General features: G+C 39.4%; 4 protein-coding genes across 5 annotated transcripts; all 4 read left to right on the plus strand.

The window, feature by feature from the left end:
• Nucleotides 1–148: 148 nt before the first annotated feature.
• On the plus strand, nucleotides 149–3,182 carry LOC140768946 (probable prolyl 4-hydroxylase 7). Of its 2 annotated transcripts, none has more exons than XM_073109432.1 (7): nucleotides 149–317; nucleotides 936–1,049; nucleotides 1,284–1,341; nucleotides 1,416–1,517; nucleotides 2,113–2,170; nucleotides 2,275–2,468; nucleotides 2,591–3,182. In XM_073109432.1, exons 1-7 carry the CDS (start codon nucleotides 241–243, stop codon nucleotides 2,954–2,956), a joined length of 969 nt encoding a protein of 322 aa, XP_072965533.1. In that variant the 5' UTR covers nucleotides 149–240; the 3' UTR covers nucleotides 2,957–3,182. The 2 variants fall into 2 exon arrangements, with proteins under 2 accessions (XP_072965533.1, XP_072965534.1); XM_073109433.1 differs by having other exon boundaries at nucleotides 155–317; nucleotides 2,293–2,468.
• A 1,061-nt stretch (nucleotides 3,183–4,243) lies between these two features.
• On the plus strand, nucleotides 4,244–9,259 carry LOC140768208 (uncharacterized). The gene is made up of 3 exons (XM_073108386.1): nucleotides 4,244–4,386; nucleotides 4,844–6,004; nucleotides 6,775–9,259. The coding sequence occupies exons 2-3, from the start codon at nucleotides 4,958–4,960 to the stop codon at nucleotides 8,857–8,859; spliced, it is 3,132 nt and encodes a 1,043-aa protein (XP_072964487.1). The 5' UTR covers nucleotides 4,244–4,386; nucleotides 4,844–4,957; the 3' UTR covers nucleotides 8,860–9,259.
• Nucleotides 9,260–9,389: 130 nt separating this feature from the next.
• On the plus strand, nucleotides 9,390–13,611 carry LOC140768209 (zinc finger CCCH domain-containing protein 34-like). Its single transcript, XM_073108387.1, has 3 exons — nucleotides 9,390–9,705; nucleotides 10,449–10,559; nucleotides 11,657–13,611. The coding sequence occupies exons 1-3, from the start codon at nucleotides 9,634–9,636 to the stop codon at nucleotides 13,280–13,282; spliced, it is 1,809 nt and encodes a 602-aa protein (XP_072964488.1). The 5' UTR covers nucleotides 9,390–9,633; the 3' UTR covers nucleotides 13,283–13,611.
• Nucleotides 13,612–18,842: 5,231 nt separating this feature from the next.
• On the plus strand, nucleotides 18,843–20,644 carry LOC140769249 (transcription factor HY5-like). Its single transcript, XM_073109906.1, has 4 exons — nucleotides 18,843–19,014; nucleotides 19,328–19,511; nucleotides 19,640–19,796; nucleotides 20,436–20,644. Exons 1-4 carry the CDS (start codon nucleotides 18,933–18,935, stop codon nucleotides 20,499–20,501), a joined length of 489 nt encoding a protein of 162 aa, XP_072966007.1. The 5' UTR covers nucleotides 18,843–18,932; the 3' UTR covers nucleotides 20,502–20,644.
• Nucleotides 20,645–20,814: the final 170 nt, after the last annotated feature.

The following is a 20,814-nucleotide window of genomic DNA, read 5'->3' on the forward strand; positions in this document are numbered from 1 at the left end:
TATAATATATTACCGTAACCACCTATTATAACTACCAATTACTACCGTAATTGGTGCAGACCATAGACGTTGTAAGTAAATCCTTCTGGGCCTGGGTCTAACTCTAACCGAGTGCGGTGTCAGGTTCAGGTTTGCGGCTCCACCCGACCCATTCCATTTGTAGCGCCTCGCCTCGCCTCTCTCTCTCTCTCATGGTAATTGGTAATGCGGTAACTCAAGTAGTAGTTTCCAAATTTTCCAATGGCCTCTTCCTTTCCCATCACCTTCTTGCTTCTGATAGCTCTTTGGATCTCGCCGCCAATGTGCTCTTCTCGCATGTAACCTTTCGATCTCATTTGTCTTTAAGCGTTTCAATTCCTACGCAATTTGTTTTTTCCTTCAACTTTTACGATGACATTGCTGCTAAGTTTCGAGTGGTTTTGGTCATAAAGTTGCTTCTATTCGGTTTTGTCGTCGTTGTTTCGTGATGGAATACTGTGAGACAACGATTGGAAGAAGATTCTCCTTTACTTGGATAGTATTATTTGCTCTTTTTCGTGATTGGTGATGTAGTTTTTCCCTAGGGTTTTGTCAAAAGGATCTGATTACTAATGAGGCTTATTAGTTGAATTGGTTGTGAACAATGTGTTGGCAGTTCAATTTTGGTTCTTAGTTATGAGGAATTTGGCTGGAAATTATCTAAGTTTGTATAATTGCTATTATTGAGAGCGACAAACTGCAGACCGAGTGCACATTTCTATCTTTTGCTGTGCCAGGGGATATATTATTACATTTCTAAATTACCGCAGTAATACAACAATATCTTTTTCTGGTCATCTGCAATCTTGTGTCCCTGAACTTGAACCAAGTACCAACGTTCAAATAAATATCCTCTAGTCTGTTGATTAGTTTAACTGCTGCTTCTGACCATTGACTTGTAACTTGTGCTCTTATAGGATTGAATTGAGAACGAGAGGGGCAAAATTGGGGAGCCCCCTCAATGTGAATTCCTCAAACTTATCCTCTAGATTTAACCCATCAAAGGCAAAACAGCTTTCATGGCGTCCAAGGTAATAACTGTCGTGCATAATTCAGCTATCCTAACATCATCTTGATGAGCACATATCGTTGAAATGTTGATGTAGCACATATCATTAAAATGTTGATGTAGCACAAACTCTTAATACTTGTTCAGGGGAAATGTTAGTAACATACATCAAGCAATTTTCCTTTAGTCATTGTTTCTTTATTTCCTTTTTCTTTTTCTTTTCCTTGACAACTACACATTTCTTATCTTAAGCTAGGGTCTTCCTATATGAAGGTTTTCTTTCAGATGAAGAGTGTGACCACCTAATAGCTCTGGTAATTTTTCCTCATCTTCAGTTTGATCCTGTCATTTGTCCTCTCATTTCAAACCTTGCCCTTTCTTTTTGCAGACAGACGGTAGTCTTAAGAGATTTTCAGTGGTTGAGAATGATACAGGAAGCAGTACACTGAACAGCATTCCTACGAGTACCATGATGTTGTCCGTTGGCTATGTGAGAACTATCTCTTCTCTCTTCGTTGGTAGCTCCATAGATGATAGAAGTTCCATTTATTTGCAAATTATGTTTCTTTATAATGTGAACATTTTTGCATTGTTAATTTCTCTGTCACTAATGCATAAGAGGCATATCGTGTCATTCCTTGAACCTCTAGTCTTCTGTATATAAATGTGGCATATAGGATGTTTTGTGAGTATACTAGCTTTCCCAGTTTCTCTCCCCCATCTCCTTCCCTCTCTTGAACACACATATCAGCTACCAAATCTCATTCCATTTTCTCCTCGTGAAAGTCTAAGGAAGCTGGAATAGGCCAGGAGTTATCCAAATTTACATTTGAATTGGATGGATTTAACTTTATTCTGTCCTACCTTTGCATTGTGAAGAAAAGCATTTATTCAATTGAACAGCTACTCCATACCTCTAATGCATCTTTCATGGGGTATGACACTCTATATTGCAATCAGTTTTGGTGCCATATGTTTATTCAACTCCAGAAAATAGTTGAGCACAAGTTTGGGCTAGATCATTAAGTGTTCATTATTATTCACTCCTCGTAGTTAAATATATCTATGTTCTTGTTTCTTGTAAGGATGGAATTGTGTCAAAGATCGAGGAAAGAATATCACTATGGACCTTTCTTCCAAAAGGTACACTCTTACCTGATTTGTTTTATTTCTGTCCACTTTTTTGCTTTGCATGTCATAGGATTGAAGCCCCCTAACATGCTGCTGCTATTATAATATCCTAACAGTATTCTGGTGGTCTTCAGAGAATGGAGGGGACATGCAAATTTTGCATTTCAGAGTCAATGAAAGCTATGGATCACATTTTGACTACTCTCAGGATAAACCCAAGCTGGTCTCCTCTGGGGATAGAATTGCAACAGTTCTGATGTATTTGTCTAATGTTACTCTTGGTGGTGAGACAGTCTTCCCGAAGTCTGAGGTAAGAAAATTCATCCACATAAACTTTAAGATTCTTGTAGAAATTTCCCTGTGAGATGTCAAGTGTATGTCTGGGTTTTTGAGCTGCAAGCTTAAGACAACTTTATTTCATGCTATCCGCAGCTGAAAGCCACCCAAGATAAAGATGAAATGTGGTCCGAATGTGCATCAACTCACTATGCAGTAAAACCTGTCAAGGGCAATGCCCTTCTCCTTTTCAACTTCAATCCTGATGCAACACCTGATGACAGTAGTTTACACAGTGACTGCTTAGTCGTTGATGGAGAGAAATGGTCCGCAGTGAAATATATCTATGCAAGATCTTTCAACAGCACGAAACCTTTGATGGCTTCTGATGATGAATGCACAGATGAAGATGACAATTGTCCCCAATGGGCTGCCATTGGGGAATGCCAGAGGAATCCAGTCTTTATGTCAGGCAGTCCTGACTACTATGGAACATGTCGGAAGAGCTGTAAAGTATGTTGAATGAATTCTGTTAGTAGAGATGCGGGATGTAGTTAAGCATGAGGGGTTCCAGGGTTCATGTGGTATACGACTTTGGAACTATCATGAGATCCTGTAGTTAATACGGTATTACATAACATGCTAATTGCTCATTGCTCATTTTTTATACATGGCAGAGGTGAGTGCGTTGTTTCTTTGTTGAGATTTGACTTTCAATATTGTGGTTAGAATTCTACTTCCCGTAAGACTTACGGAGATGCTTTTGCACTATGTTTAATCTACTATGTCGAGATAATTGCAAAATCTAGAACAGTCATGTGTTCACGCAGCTATGCATTTTTTTGGCTCTTTCAACTTACTGATAATCAAATCAGAACATTAACCGAGCCTTTCCATGAGGGGTAATTAATTGACGACTAATAGATTGATAGTAAGCACCTTTTAGCATTTTTAACTTTACTAATCGGAGATTCCTAGATTCTTGGTTGTTACTCTTCTTGGATTGTCTATTATCTGATAAGCATTAGTAATTGGAATACTAAATTCTATCACTCTAATATACTAAATTCAATTTATAGAACTTTCTCAACAAAAATAATAATAATAATAATAATATTAATATTAAAACAAGTCTTCTAGAAGACAGATTCTACAGTAGACTTGAGGCTTGCATTTTGAGATCACATTTAAAAGGAAAGTTCTGGTGTACGCAGCCTATGTACACCAAAGAGCGAGTTTGGTGAAAACTCTCAAAAGGACCCATGGAAAATGGGAACAGGCGATATTTGGAATCAGATGCTATAAACATAATCAAAGTTATCGAAGGGGAGGGCAGCTATCCTTGGAGGCTGAGAGGAATTTTCCAAAGGTGTGTGTCAATGATTTCTGACTTTCGTAGAGTTGTGTTTAAGCATACTTACCGGGAGGGTAACTGGGCAGCTGATTGGGTAGCTAATGTAGGTAGGAAGTCGGTTATGGGAAACCAGTGGAGTTGGGCCAAATAGCCCACCCCCTGAATTAGTAAAAATTTTAGTGTTGGATAGACTGGAGAATGTTTGGCTTCGTGATATAATCGTTAGCTGAGTTGTTCAGCTCCTTTTAAAATAAAACTAAAAAATATATATATATATATATAAAAAGAAAGAGCGAGTTTGGTGAAAACTCTCAAAAGGGCTGGTTTGTGAATCACGAGACAATATGTACGGTCTAAGAAGCTTTTCTATTATATTCTTCTTCCACCAGGCTGAAGGAATTTGATCAAATGGTTTGTCTTAAAAAAAATAAAAAAAGATGAAATGGTTTGTCAGCACTCATGACTCATTTACCCAGACTCAATCATGTTACGAGTATCTCCCTTGATAATCTTGCCGGCTCTTTGTCATTGACTCCTCGCTCTCCAGTGGGGGGTGGGAGGGCGCCGTGGGGTTGCTCTGAGAGGCTGAGAGCTGGAGGTATGACTTACGATGATCTCCCTAATCAATCTCTCTCTTTCCAATTGGAAGTGTTTGCTATTTTCTTTTCCCACCGCTAGCATCGAAAGTTGCAAGCTTCGTTGGTTCTTGATACTGTTCATCTCTGCTGGTGTCCCTTTGGCTTTGATCGAGATGGATTCGACACACTTGGATGTTCCAAGGATTTATTAGCTAGTGTTTGTTAATGGTGTTTATTGATTTCAAATTTTCGACAGATGAATCACCGGCGATTTTATGAAATTCTAATAATTGTTCAATAGATCTTTGTGGTGGGCATATTTAGTACTGGATCCTTCTTGGCATAGTGTAGCGCTTGGAAGATTCTTCCGTTTTGATCATCTATTTAGAGAACATTCGCGTGCCAATATTCTTACGGATCTCCATTTGCCAGATTTTGAGGCTCTAAGATCCGTGCTTGTATTTTTGTGAATCACAGGACATGGCTTTCGCTGTTTCAACTGTAGAGATCCTTTGAATATTTGTGCATCGATCCAAGTTTAACTTTAGAAGCTCAGCATTTCAGTGGGATTGCTGCTACTTCTATCCGCCTATGGATGTTCTACAAATAATTTCTTCAGCTACTCAAATGGTATCTACTATGATGGGAGCTGTCAGTGCGTTAGAACAGGCCTCCATAAACCTCAAAGAAGCTCCACAGAGAATTCGAACTCTAGAGGAGTTTGTCTCTAATCTGGATAATTTGGCGCGACAGAGTAAACTGAAGCATGCCCACAAGCTCCATAACCCTCAACTGGAGCGACAGATCCATAGCTTGAATGAATTAATAAAGCGGCTCCATCTCAACACGACAAAGGCAAAGAGAGTTCTGATCAAGAGTAAAACAAAGCGTTTAACCAGTGTGGTATGGAGCTCCATGGTTGGAGATCCACTATCAAGATATATCCAGTTAATTAGAGATGATTTGAACTGGTGGCTAGAATTGCAGAGACTAACTGAGAGTGTGGAGAGTGTTTTAGTATCTACTGCAGGAAATGCGCCATCTCTGTCGAGAGTTAAGTGTGAACAAGGATATCCTGTATCCAGTAAGTGCCATCATGTGCGGAAGCTGCTGGAACGGGAGGATGCACATCGAGTTGTACTAATTGTTGGTTTGTCTGGCATTGGAAAGTCATGTTTGGCTCGTCAGATAGTATCTGAGCCACCTAGCAGGTTTATAGATGGGGCAATTGAGCTCTCTTTTGGCCGGTGGTGCAGTAGAGCAGCATGTGGTGGTAGCAGGACGGAGTACCATAAGCGCTTAACGAAAAGAATTTGTAGGTTCTTGGTGCAGATTGGTTCAATGAAGAAGGTTAGGGATGACATGAGCGAAGATTTTGAAGATGTCTATTGTTTGCTCCAAACAGCATTAGTTGGGAGGAGCATGGTGATCCTTCTTGATGATGTTTGGGAGCAAGACATAGTGGATCGCTTCGCAAAGCTGTACGACAATGACTGCAAGTATTTGGTGACCACAAGGAATGAGGCAGTTTATGAAATTCGAGAGGCTGAAAAGGTAGAAATATGTAAAGATGACATTAAGGAAATAAGCATGGATATTCTTGTCTATCACAGTCTGCTCAGCATTGAAGAACTTCCGGTACGAACGCTACTCATGCTACATATAACCACATCAATCTCTCATTCTTGTTTTTCTTGTCTTTTCAACTTTCAAAACTAGGCAGAAAGTATGTTTGGCAAGAGCTGTTTATCCTTCTTCCATAAAATCTTGAATCTGAAAAGAATATCAGAATATCATTTATCTTTGTCATTCATTATTTGTCTTTAAGTGGTCTTTACTGTTGTAAGGTTGTGCCTGTGCAAAATCATTACGAAATATTTTCTATATAGTATTACACTTTTTCTCAGTATAATGTTGCAGTTACAGTGTCCAAGAATAATTGCTTCTGAATCCATTAGCTGCTCTGTGTGAAAAATTTGGGTGCTTTACTAAGAAGTGTAATTTTCTCTTGGCAAAAAGATATCCTATTGCCAACTAGATTGGCTATCAAAATAGAGAAAAAAAAAGTACTTTGATTTATTTGCCCCACGAAAGAAATGTACTCTTGTTGACATGCGACTAGATACTCGTCATAAATCATTGATTATACAATTCATCCATTCCTTCAATGACATTTTACAGCATAAACAGAAATATGACCAACATAAACCATAATGATCGTCCTTTCAGCAACATTATGTTTTAGAGTTTGTCAGAGCATGTTATAGCTCCTATAGTGCACATTGTAAATAAACAATTGATAGGAAATTTCAGTAAGCATTTTAAAATTAACTACTATGTACCTCTCAGACTATAAGATTAATTTAGGTAATTTATGTGTTAGGCTGAATTATAAAATGGGTGTTTAGTCTGTTGTAGAGATTTTGCTGGAACGTTGCGGTCACCACCCCCTAACGGTTGCTGTGATGGGTAAGGCTCTCAGGAAGGAGACTAGAGTTGAGAAGTGGGAGAAAGCCATATGTAACATTTCCACATATGCAACATGTGCACCTGGCCCAGTTTCCTATGTAAATGAAAAGGAAGCAGAGACTACATTAACCATCTTTGGATCCTTTGAATTCAGCTTGGAAGCAATGCCAGAGGATTCCCGAAGGTTTTTTATAGTTCTTGCTGCTATTTCATGGACTGAACCTGTTCCAGAGGCCTGCCTAGAAGCAATGTGGTCAGTGCTTGGGCAGGATAATTTGTTCCCTCTTGTAGTCTGCAAACTAGTGGAAGGTTCACTGTTGATCAAATTGGAATCGCATTTGTTATATCACGTCCATGACATGGTTTCCCTGTATCTTGATAACAAAATAGATGATGCCATCCACAGCCTTCTGGTAGAACCGTCTCCTGATACTGCTGCTTCAGTTGCTCCTTGGCTTTTCATATTTGGGCAGGAAACTGTTCAAAAGAGTGCTGAGGATCAGATAATGTCTTCTCTTAGTGTACTGATGGAAAGGCGGGTGGTAACTATATTAGAAAACATTGTTCATGCTCTCATGGCAAGCAAATCAATTTCTGAACTGGAAGCTAGTAGATTACGTTTTAGCAGTATACTTACTCCTAAGATGGCAGAGCTCATCACATCTGGGTCCGCAGTTCAAATTCTTGCAGTTGCCAAGGCCATAACAACAATATATATCCAGGAAGATTATCGCATTCTTGCCAAATCTCTTGAGGAAACAAACACAATAGAGAAGCTTACCAAACTTTTTGAAGATTGTGAGGACTTGTCAACTGTAACAGTTGTTTCTAGTGTTGTTGCAAAGCTTGCACAACATGGAACTACTGAAACAGCTGACAAGGTTTTGGCAAGTATACCCATGGATCAACTTGCAGATTTGCTTGCTCCAGATGCTGAGGAGTGGCATGACAGTGTATTTACAACTTTGATGTCATTGGCCAATGCTGGAAAGTCAAAAGCTGTTGAAGTGATGATTAAATCAGGAGTTGACAAGAAGCTTCTCACACTTCTTGGTAAAGGTTCTGAGGTTGCACAACATCATGCTATTGTCACATTGAAAACATTTTATGAGTTTAGTGGCCCACTTGAGCAAGGGTATCTGCGGCCTGGAACATTAAATCTCTTGCCTTGGCATGCTAGGCTATCTTTGGAGAGGTTTGTACTGTGCGATCGGAATCTTAGTCCTTTGCCACAGCCTCATAGTTTTGAGGTTCTTCTGCACAAGATCCTGGATCGAGATGCCACAGAGGTTGTCGAGGGAATACAGGGTCTGATATCTATAGTTGAGAAAGCAAATGATCCAAGAATCCAGGATCTTATCTTGGGAAGTCAGTTGATAGAAAGACTAGCATTCCTTCTGCAGCATGGGGAACTTGAACAAAACAGAGTGCAATCGCAATCAGCTTTTCTGGTGATGAAGCTGGCTTGCACAGGTGGTGAACCTTTCATTAGAAAGTTTTTAGAGCTTGATATTATTCCTTTGCTGGTTAGGATGATGCAATGCAACATTGAGGAGCTACAAGACTCGGCATACACCGCACTTCACCAGATAGTATTTGCAAGAGGAGGATCTTTGGTTGTACATAGGTTTCTCCAGGCAGGCCTTATAGACAAAATTGTCAATTTGCTAGATCGTAAATGCTTGAAAACAAAAGAGGTGAGCATGCTTTTTCTTATCGACCTTGTGGAGGTAGGAAGTAAGCCCTGCATTGAGAAGATGCTTTCCTTGCAAGCGATCGAGAAACTTGTTAGTGTTGAAAAAATTGGTGGGATTTTCAATGGAACAGTTGTTAGGTTTATCAAAGGATTAAATATGTGTGAGAACCTCTCAGTTCCAGAGAGAAGGGTGATGAAACTACAGGTTGCTAGGAAAGTACGGGCAGCAGTGAGAGGTCAGAAGCTAGGTGCAAGTTTAATAGCCTCCGTCGAAGCCTGTATTCATCAATGTACCACAGTTGCTACCAGCAGTAGGCGAAAGAAGTAGCAAATAAAACAAACTCCTGCTCTCTAATTATTGATCATGTAACTTCCAAGTTCTGGAACAGCAGCAGTATAGCAAGTGAAAATTTCATTTCGAATTTTATGAGCAGGAAAGATATCCTGCAGCATCTGACACTCAATTCGTAACCGGTACAGTCTGCAATTAATACCTTGCAGGACCAAAGAGGAGCACTCAATCTGATTACTCGTGAATCCTTATTTGATTGTTGTTTGGCTCCCTCTGGGATCAACCTTAATATCTCTGGCTTGCCATCTATTAATGAGAAATGATTTGGCTTACAATGTGTATCTTTGGCGGTTATAGATTTTTGACTCAGCCAGATGCCATGTCATATGCTGAAAATTTCAAATAAATAAATAAATCTTGTACGATTTGTGAACTAGATGGCATTTTCTTTTTTGGTTTAACAATATCGGATAATATACACTACTATGTGACAAATTCTTTGGCTTAACAATATGGGACCCACCAGCATGAGTCTGCTCTGTATGTGGTATTGGTGCACCTGGCTGCTGAATCCTTCACTTTTCTCCCATATAAATGGACTTGGAGATTTGCCCACCCAACCAACCCCTCTATAAAAACCCGGAACAGAGAAACTGAAATCGAACCTCTCTTCTCTCTCTCTCTCTCTCTCTCTCTCTCTCTCTCTCTCTCTCCTTTTCGTCTCCCTTCCCGTTTCTTCTCTTCCATCGGATAACGAGAGAGAGAGAGAGAGAGAGAGAGAGAGAGAGAGAGAGAGAGAGAGATTCTTCGATGGAGGAGGAGAACCGGAAGAAGAGTACCGATTGCATCTATTTCTTAGCCTCCCCCTTCACGTGCAAGAAGGTCTACTTCCGTGTCCCTGAGCTGCATTTCGTCCTATCTGGACTTTTTTGGGTTATCACATAGTTGATCTTATATTTTAGGTCATATAGGATTCACCACTTCGTCGTTCTTTGGTTTCACGCCGAGGTTTTCGATGTCGTTTATAATTCTTTGTATTGTCTGGTAGAAATATTTGGTTTGGGGGGCTTCGGTGTGACGGAGAATCTCTGGTTTTCGAGGTCGAAGTTGAATGCGGTCGTCGGTTTATGATGATTTTTTTCTTTTGCTTTATATTTTCAGCATGGCTTTCCTAAGATAGTTTTCTATTGTTTTGGGTACGCATAAGGTTCTTGCTAGAGAAGGTGGCGGTTTGGAATCTTTTTTCTCTTGATTCTTATTTTGTTGTTGGTGGTGGTAGTGACTGATAGCTCTGTCGTGCGTTGTCTGTCTTTTTTCTAGGTTTTTTCTACTTGAAATAGTTGAGACTATAAGCTTTGGGTTTTGGCAGGTGATATTTTGGTTATTCACTTTTCTAGCTCTTTTTTTTTTCCTCAAATGAGTAAAAGTAAAATTTGCTGTTTTGTCAATAAAAGAAGAACAAAATAGAAGTCTATGCAAGTTTGTTTATAATTAAGGAATTCGAGTTTTCTTAGTTTGTGCAATGCGGGTTATTATTTACATGTTCTTTTCTTCTTCTTTTTATGTCCTTAACAGCTTGAGATTTCTTTTCATTTTTTTCGTTTCTGGTTGTGTCCTTGCGTCAGGGGAGTGAATGTGAGTATCGTCACAGCGAAAGTGCTAGACTCAATCATAGAGATTGTTGGTATTGGCTGAATGGAAATTGTCTTAGTTCAAGCTGTGGATTTCGACATCCAGTGAGTCTCCTATCTGACCTTTTATTCTCCAGTAGAGCTGCTTGGTACCCATGAAAATCTCGTCCATAACTACTAGCACAATATATCTTATCATTGTCTATTTATCATTTCTTTACAATTTCTAATGCTTTACAACTATATTTGAGAACATTTGGTCGTGCTTTGGAACCTTGAATTTCAGCACATGCTTCTTGTGAGTTTATAACCTGTTGAGCATAACAAAAGATGGTTCTTAAATAGGCTATTTACTACTTTACTTGCATTATGCATATTTTTCTATCTCTTTTGTTGAACTGGTATGTTGTAGATGTGTAAGGTATCAGCTTTTCCCTGATAGAAAATAAAGCCTTAGTCTGTGTGAGCTCTCATAAGTATGTTTTAAGATTAAAGTCAGGTTGCAATTTTCCCTAGCTATGAATGCCTAGATGAAAATGGCCTAGGTTAGTCATCCATATTGGCATTCTTAAGTGGTCTTTGTGCCCAGACTCCCAACATTTGATTTCATATTGCAGAAGAAGATAATCTTTTTCAGGAAGGTGTTATTGTGTGTGGTATTTCATGTAAAATGGAGACAAAGCAAGCATGAGTGGAAGACCAATAATATAGTTGCATGGGAATACTGATAAAAGATATGGCACCCTTCCTTGAGGTCAGACATGACTGATATACATGAGGAGATATCTGATGCCAAGTTCTAAGATATAAGGCTCACTTTCCTTGATCAAAATTTGTGATACTTGCAGTCTCGCATACTGATCTCTCTACCCTAAAGAGCTATAATAAAAGATCTTCATGTATCTTGATTCTGATGTCATCATGCTTTTGTCAAGTGAATAAAGCTTAGTGATATTTGATACTATCGTGACCTTGTTTTTCTTTCTCCTTTAATAGGAGCCTATCCTTTTTGTTTATGAAAACAATTTTAAGACTTCATGGTAATTCTTTTTATTTTCCGGTCAAGAATAGAATTGTCATATGATCACTTAACTTTAGCATCAAGCTGATTCAATGTAGTTAACTTTATTTCAAGCTCATTTATGCTCTATAAATAATTTAGAGTCCATTATGTAGTCATTGATCAGCTTCTTCTGTTGCAGCCATCAGATTCAACGACTCTGTCTCAGCCAACTTCCATAACATGTGGTTCTGTTCCTTTGAACAAGATGAACGTTCCATGTTACTTCTATTATAGTGCATACTGTATAAAAGGTGATCATTGCCCTTTCTTGCACGATTTCTTGCCTGGTCAAAAGATTCCTAGAAATGCTTCTGAAGCTACCACTCCCCATCCTGTGGAAAATGAAATTTCCACCAGAAGTGATACATGGCCAGCTTCATTGGAGGTGCCAGTAAATCCATGTGAGATTACCTCTGAGCAGATGGAAAATTTTCACTCCAAAGAGGTCCTTCAGCAGCCACATGATCTTTTGGAGGAAGAGAGCTCTTCTGTAGAGGTAACAGTGTCAGAATGTGAGGAACCTGCTACCGACATGCCCAATAATGAATTTCCTTTTTTCGCATATTCCTCAGACCAGAGTTCAAAGAAGCTAACAGAAGAACATACTAAGCCTGATGAATGGTTAGAATCATCCCCAGGATTTGATGTGCTTGTGGATGATGAAGCACAGCAATCAACTCATGAGGATGAACTTGACTATCATTTGGCACAGGAAAGGGAATCTGAGGTGCTTCATGGCAACTTTATCCACTATGGTTTCAAAGAGTCAGCTGATTATCTGAGTGATTACCCCAATTCAGGGCACTCGTATGAACCCAGCATGTATGGCTCTTATGATAGTTTGGATGAGTATCCCGATTATGCTGGAAGATCTCTGGAACACTTCAGTGATAGGAAATTGGAACCGACACTCCATAGGAAAAGGAAGTATTTGTTTAGGGGGCATGGAGAGGACGCCAGAGATGGTGCAGATCTTCGGGAACACCTGAGTAAGAACCGGGGGATTGGCATTGGCTTACTTCATCACAATTGTCAGATTCATTGCAACAGCAGAGAACAACTTGTCAGCCATAAGGTGGGGTGGCATCAGAGTAGGTTTGGTTTGGAACCAGGGAATATCTCAATAACCTCGAAGCACAATGAGATAAAATTCAAATTGAATTATCGGCAGAAACATGGTTGTTTAGGAGGATATCCCCCGTCTGATAGGCATGCTCGAACCAGGCGAAGGGAGAGAGGAAGTAGGAGGAGGAGAAAAAGCAAACGTCTCCCATCCAACTCCGAAGTTTTAAAACACTCGTCTCCAAAGGTGAAATCCATTGTTACAACTGCTACTTTTGCTGGGCCAAAGACTCTTGCACAGATAAAAGAAGAAAAGAATAGAACCAAGACAAATGTTGATGGGATGCCTCGGTATACAGGGAGATCTTTGTCCTACAATGACTTTGAGAGGCCCAAACTTTCAAATGAATTTCTCAAGGACAAGAAAGGACCGCCAACAGTTTGTGGAAAGAATACTGGTAGAGGCAGTACAAGCACGGAGGAACACCCTCACATTAGTATTCACCAGAAAACTGTCGGCAGTGTCTGTTTCTGTGAGGATAATGAGCAGCTTGGACATGGAACCTCTGAGAAAGAGTTTGAGAATTATGAAAATGATTTTATACTCAAGGAAAACAATGGTGATAGGGAATATGTAGATGATGAGGATGAGGATGAGGACGATGACCTTCGGAAAAAGATTGCTCACATACTTGTTCAATAGGTTCAGCTCATTTGGCTGACAGTCTTTACCTGCATCCTTTCTAGAATATCTGACATAGATTGGTAGGCTGTTCCATGACTTGTAATTTCTGCAAGGACGATATTCAGTTGTATAGAGATGTGCTCGTATCTGTTTTCTCCTGGTGCAGTTTTTTCCAGTTAATAATTTGACGTTCTTTCAAAGGTATTGTATTGTTCTATTTGGATCTGTTCAGCAGATTTTGTTTATGTAATATGGCTGGTGTAACTCAATCGGAGACAGCATTCTTTTCAGATGATTATGTTTCTCTATTTCCACAAAGATGTATGCAGTCAAGCAAGTGCTATTTGATTGATTAGATATAGTTGGTGGAATATGATGAGACGACTTTTCAAAATCCCTGATCATATCATACTCTTTCCCCTGTATTTATTCTGTCTTTTCCCTGCTATTTTTCCCTTCTATTTCTTTTTGTTTATGCGCTTCTGTTGTAAATGCTATGACTTCATTCCATCTCTAGAAAATGCTTATTTTTCCAGCTATTCCGCCAACAATTTATGGACTGTCTGATCCTTTTTCTTAATCAATGTAGGAATTCCTTACAGTTGTGCACGTTGAGAAACAGCAGTTATCGGCTAAGTTTACTCGGTTAGTTTGATTATCTTTTATTCGCTTAGTTCTTTACTTTGAACTAAGTGATTAACAACTACAGTCAGTGTTCACTAATCACCTTTTGAATGATCTATAAAGTTTTCCCACACATTTCTTAGAACTGGTGGTTATATTTTCGGGTGGTTCCTTTATCTTGAGAAAGTAGAGGGACAAAGTAACTGCCATAAGACACAAATTCCCTATCCCCAGATAAGGAGATGATAATGGGTTTTAGTTGCTTCAAACTGTTTCTTCTCTTGAATGTTCCACTTTGCGATCTTGTCAATATAGTATCTGGTGCATAAAAAGTGTAGACTCTAGCCATTAAGGTTTGCATGATAAGTACAAAACTCAATAGAATAGCTTGTTAGTTGTTAATTTGTCATTGATTATCAGACAGAGGTTTTTAGGACAAGCTATCAGACTATCTTTTTGGTTGCATGATAATAACTTCTTTTTTCCTGATAGTGTCACATGGACTTCACAGACATCTAATAGAGTCAAGTTTGTTTGAGTTCTTATTCAACAAAAACTTATTCACATCCTGTTGGTCACTCAACCCAATCTACACAGAGTATATGCAAACAAGCTTGTTTTCCTTAATTATCTTCTAAGCTATAATTATTGCATCATTCTTGAAGTTAAATTTCATCCATAAAAATCAGATGAGATCGAAGAGCCACGGAAAAAAGCTATGCAACTAGTGAACATCTCAGACAAACACTTATTGCTGTTTAGTCTTGTGATTAATTGATGTGATAGAGAAATAATTACTATTTTTTGTCGATTTCTTAAGCATAGTTTTCTTTTCTCCTAAATTTAAGGCATTGCGTAGAATTAATGAGTAGATGAGAAGTTCTGCCACCTTTATTTTCTTCAAATTGAATGGGCAGGTGCATTCTGGTCGATAACTTCTATCGCCACGAAGGCAGCTATCCATTGAGTTCCGTCTGTACAAAAGGACAAATATGAGCTTGAGTAAATAAATTGATATGAAATACGCGAACAGTATTTTTCAACCCACTCTTCCTCATCATCTTCAAGTCACCGTCATTTGACTGTACTCTCTTGTAGGATTCGTCATCCCTCCCCAATTTTACCAATAATTTAGAAGGTTGGAGAACTTATAACATGGTATTTTCTCTAGCTTAGCTTTAAAATTCTCAGTCATAGGAAACAGAGAGAGAGAGAGAGGGAGAGAGGGAAGAGATAGAGAAGAGAGATGGCTGGGCTGCAGAGATCTGTGCAAACCTTTAGAAGGTCAGGCTCATCCGGATTGATTTGGGATGAAAAATTCCTCTATGGGGACCGAAGCCAGATTAAAGAAACAAGAGAGGGGGAGGAAATCTTCGAAGTCAGGGAATTGAGGCACTCCCAAAGTGTTGGGTCCATTGGAATGATCAAACGCAGCTACAATGACGGCGAGCAGGCTTTCCATACGCGACATGTCGCACCGGCAATAGACCCACCTTCTCCAAAGTTTTCTGGCTGCATATTCTGTCAAATTTGCAGGAAGCACAAAACTGCTCAGCCATCCAAACCAAGAAGCCATTAGGTATTCAATTCATCTATAGCACTATGGTTGTTCTGTGTGCAGGTAGGGGTGTGTGTGTATATCTATATATATATATATATATATATATATATATATATATATATATATATATATATATATATATATATATATATCTATATATTCTTGGTATTGAGTTTTTGGAGTATTGATGCTGCCTGATCTTGTCTTCTTGCTTCTTTCAATTTAGGAGTGCAATCAATAAACCAGCTTGCCTTGTCATCCCTCCGTTTTTCTAGAGACGCATCCACGAGTGTCGACCAGATACTGTCTCGACTTGGAGTTATTTCCCTTTTGACTGGTTTTGTGTGGGTATATATGTGCTGTCTTCACTTCAAATCTGAAGGACTGTAACTGGTTTACTTGAATAAAACAGAATTAAGGAATGAGATCTCTCAGCAATGCAGAATTCTTGTCGACAAAATTTTATCCATGATCGGGAGTCAGGATACCCGTTTGATAGCTTGCGGAGAGAGTATCTTACAATAGCTTAAACGCCTGCTTTCTTTAGCTCTAGTTCTGAACAACGCAATCTGAATGCAGCTCACATAGTTGTTATACGTGCTGCTGTCTGCAAAGGTTGCTTGTTTCAATCATTCCTATGAATCTGTAAACAATAGCAATGTGTTGCGTTATGTCAAATGGCGATGCAGATGGAGATGCAAATTTCACAAAAGATTTTGTCCCATGTTTGGCATTTGATTCTTGTCGCATTCATGTACCAATATTTTTCTCTGTGGCTTTTTATTAATATATGTATGTGTGACAATCTATGCAGTCACTCCATGATGCAAGCTGCCGCCCATGCCGTCACAATTAACATCCAATTGGTTGTATGTGGTGTTAAACTCCGTGCACATATATCCCATAATACGTAAACAGCAGTATCCCAGATTATTTTATTTATTTATTTATTTATTGCGTTGTAACTTGCTTACTTTTGGACTATGGATGCTTGATTTGTTTTTGAGAATAATAAATGCTTCATTTGTTGTGGTGGAGAATTCTACAACTGAGGATGTGCAGCACTATGTTACGTCTAACACGACATGAGAGAGTCTAAAGCCCACTCAATTGTCATGCAACTAACTAGTGGCTAAAGTGGTGCTTCGTCTAATTGTATGGCATGGACTCCGGTGGTTTCCAGGTGGACAAGTCCGACTTGATCTCACAGAGCAGTTCCAGGTTTAAGTTTACGCTTGAATCTACCTGAACATTTCCTTTTTCTTTTTCTTTTTTTCTCTCTCTCTTCTCCCGTCCTAAATTAATTATGTCAAGCCAGGAGGTAAAAGTATGAAGATCTGATTGGCATACTCTCATTAAATTTTTATTTTTATTTTTTTTTACAAAAAAATGTAAAAGAAATTTGGTCAAGCTGCTTGCAGTTGACCCTCACCCACAAATGCTGCTCGTTCACATGAGAGCACTAGGACTGGTGCCGTGGTGGACGGACTTGTCTGAAACGGGCCCACATTATTCCATGGTCCCTCAGAAGGCCTGCCCAGTGCCCATATATTTACCATACTATACCAGTATACAGGAATGAGGAGAGCGGTGGCTTTCTAGGAGGTCAGCCCCATTTTAATTTTTAACCCTCTTCCTTTTGAAGGAGATGACAAAAGGATTTTCATCGAGATATAGTACACAGTTCATCTCTCCAACTGAGTCAGTCTAGTTCTTTGGCCACTTAAATTGGCATTGACGAGATGGAGTATTGAGAGCTTTCTTTAGAGGAATTAAATTAAAAGGCGGTAGGTTATGAGGCTGACATTCGAAATATAAGGTAGCAAGAGTCCTTACTACTGTAGATTTGTAGTTGGTAGAATTGGATTCGCAAAATAGAGGAAAGCAACTAAACAAGGTAGAAGAGAAGAATATTTTGCTTTGCTTTGCTTTGCTTTCCTTTCCTTTGCTTTGCTTTGGTGAATCGCACGAGCTAGGGTAGGTACTAGGGGGTCCCGGGAGCAGGGGACCACTTATCCAACGAACTTGACCCCACTGCCAACTATGCCTCTCTCTCTCTCTCTCTCTCTCTTTTTTCTTTTTTTTTATAATATATATAAAAGAGCGAGATTTTGATAGCTAGCAAAATCGGACATTCACATGTGCCTACTGCTGATGTCACTATTAATTAATATAGTCTAAGGTATTGGATTAGCACTCATGCTTGATTTTATATGCAGTTTCATTATTTCATTAATTTTGTTTCATACTACATCTAGTACCTACAATAATGCACCCAGCAAGCATTTTGAACATATTAATTAGTAATGATGATGTGATTTGGCGCTGCATATATCGGTCGTGCTAACAATATTGGCAATACAAGTCTTTTTGTTCAGTTTATGCTTGTTTTCTATTCATTTGCTGCACGAATTATGTTGGGATGCATTATTCTTGAGCCTCCAACTATCCTGAATAAGTCAAACTACTTTTAAGTTTTACAGACTCCGACTCCGTGGAGATGTAATTTTCTAAGCAGCATGCCATGTGGATATTTGGTTCCCATCGTGATCATTATTAAGATGAGACAGAGAGAGAGAGAGAGAGAGAGACAACTAACTAAACCAATCCTCACCCTCACCCCCTTCAGTCTCGTCCTAATAATTTCGTATGTAGATCACAAGGATATATATGGGTTGCCCCAATAAATCAGTTGAACTAATTAAACAGCATAGCATCCAATCCCAATTAAATTAATTTCTTCCATGATTTATTTGTTCTTCTATACTGCAATCAATATAAACATCTCCTGACACGTAACCTTTTCTTCCCCCTTACCCTGATCCATCACCTGATGGATAGATAGGAGGAGACTATCACTTCGTCAACTTTTCATTCTGGAAAACTACAGGTACCATTTCGATTCGAGATATAGTTTTCCATTATTATCTACTAGTATATAGTGCTCTTTAGGTTAAGGAGCATGCTTATTCGGATAAAATATATATATATATATATGTATATATATGTGACATAGTATCTTCTGCAAATATATAGAAAGAAAATAATATCATCTTAGACAAAAATTTTGTTATTACATGGTGGTGCTATATATATAAATTATTTAATCCTTAACCAAAAGGTTCTCTATAAAGACCAGATGCAGCGAGCACAGCCACTAGATTACCCTATGATCTGACGGTCCACTACCCTCCACGCCCTACACGTATCCACCTTTGGATTCCGCTCTCTCTTTATGGCTCCTCCTTCGCCCACGTTAACCATTTAATAACCGTCCGATCTCTTCCGATCGGACGGTCCAAATAGCGTCTCTAAACCCCAAACCCCCAATTACGAACGCTGGCATTATTAGCTTTGCTTGTTCCCCGCTCGTTCCCACCCAACAGAGACATAGATAGATCCGACCGAGTTCTCTCTCTCTCTCCCTCTCTCTCTCCCCCCTCTCTCTCTCTCTCTCTCTCTCTCTCTCTGTGTAAGAGAAGAATGCAAGAACAAGCGACGAGCTCGCTTCCTTCGAGCAGCGAAAGATCCTCGAGCTCCGCACCCCAGATGGAAGTCAAGGAAGGCAAGCTGTCTCCTTTTCTCATGGAAATTTTCAAACTTTCGTAGATTTGCCCGGAAAAGTCCGGGTTTTTTTCTTCTTCTCATTTTTATTACCATTTTCTGTGTTCGGTTCTTTAGAAAGATGATTTTTTTTTATAGATATATAATTTTTTCGTGATTTTTCGCTGCGGTTTGACTAATGTACTTTTCTCTTTCTCAGAAATGGTTTTTACAGTTAAAAAGAAGGGACTTTTAATTGTTCACCAGTATTATCGGTTGATATTTCGGAGAATATATTGATGAATTGGAAGCTTTGTTGATTCGAATTGGTTTAGGAATGGAAAGCGACGAAGAGATAAGAAGAGTGCCTGAGTTTGGGGTCGATCTGGCCGGACCGTCCACCTCCGGAAGGGAGGCCGGCTCGGCGCCCGGACCCGACCGGGCGCAGTCGTCGTCCCAGGCTGGCCGGAGGAGGAGGGGAAGGAGCCCCGCGGACAAAGAGCACAAGAGGCTCAAAAGGTTGGTGAGCAAAAGTTTACTCTCCCTTTTTGAATTAATCTTAAATTTGGGCATTTAGGGAACTGCCCAGTGTCCATTTTAATGAGCCTTGCGTCCCAAATTAATGTTTTTGCTGTGTGTTACATCAGGTTGCTGAGGAATAGAGTGTCGGCCCAGCAAGCGAGGGAGAGGAAGAAGGCATATCTGAATGAATTGGAGGCCAAGGTGAAGGATCTGGAAAAGAAGAACTCGGAGCTGGAGGAGAGGCTCTCCACTTTACAGAACGAGAACCAGATGCTTAGACAGGTACTGCACTTGCTCTTATCTTATTTCCTTCTTCTCTCTCTCTCTCTCTCTCTCTCTCTCTCTCTCTCTCTCTCTCTCTCTCTCTCTCTCTCTTTTAGTTCATCCTACTTGATCAAGTACCGTAGCTAGAGATACCTCTCTTATTTGCGCAGTAGGGTAGATATACTAATTTGATGTCATTGTGCACTTCATCATTTGTGTCTAGTATTAATGTGCTCCAAGATCTGTTCTTGGAATTCAGGTGCTAAAGGTATATGATGTTTAGTATTTGTCTGCATTATCCCCTCGGCCTCGGGCTTTATGGCAAGAACCCTTTTTTTTTTTTAATTTTTAAGAAAAGGAAAAATTTACCCGCAGTTACTTCTGCTGTTCTGATCCATTTAGAGCTGTATCTCTGAAACACATGCTTCTTAGAAGAGAAGAGAGCAAACAAACAGACAAGTCAACAGCTCAATGGTACTGCTGCGTTCGTTGTGATTAGAAACAGTAGAATTTCCTTTAAAAGCTAATAGTGTTAAATCTAGCACTTGAACCTTTCTCCGTCTATTATGGGCCCATTCATCGTTCTCCAAAGTTGTAGTTTACTAGGATTTCGGAGCACAATCATCTTTCTTAGAAATGGGCTTAAATCTCTTGCAGATATTGAAGAATACCACCGTGAGCAGGAGAGGATCGAGTAGCAGTGCTAATGGAGAAGGGCAGTAGGAGGGAGATTTATTTATGCATTCCTCTGACAGCGTTTGCTCTTAAACTTTGTGTCTGCTTGGCTTGTAGATCAGTTATTACCTTCATACAAGTTGTCGAGTATCTCAATTGAAAATAGGCCTATTTATGACAATGCATGACAATTTCGACGCCTCCATAATTATCCTTCTTTTGTTTGGTAGCTCAGCTCCGATTTGCTTTTTCTCATCATCATCATTTTATTATCATTATCTTTCTTTCTTGAAATCCTAATGGATGGAAGAAGAAGAAGAAGAAGAATAGGATCAAGGATCACATCAAGAGGATCTGAAGA

Source organism: Typha angustifolia, chromosome 10 (genome assembly GCF_048772165.1).
Source record: "Typha angustifolia cultivar Huaian chromosome 10, ASM4877216v1, whole genome shotgun sequence".
Taxonomy (NCBI): domain Eukaryota; kingdom Viridiplantae; phylum Streptophyta; class Magnoliopsida; order Poales; family Typhaceae; genus Typha; species Typha angustifolia.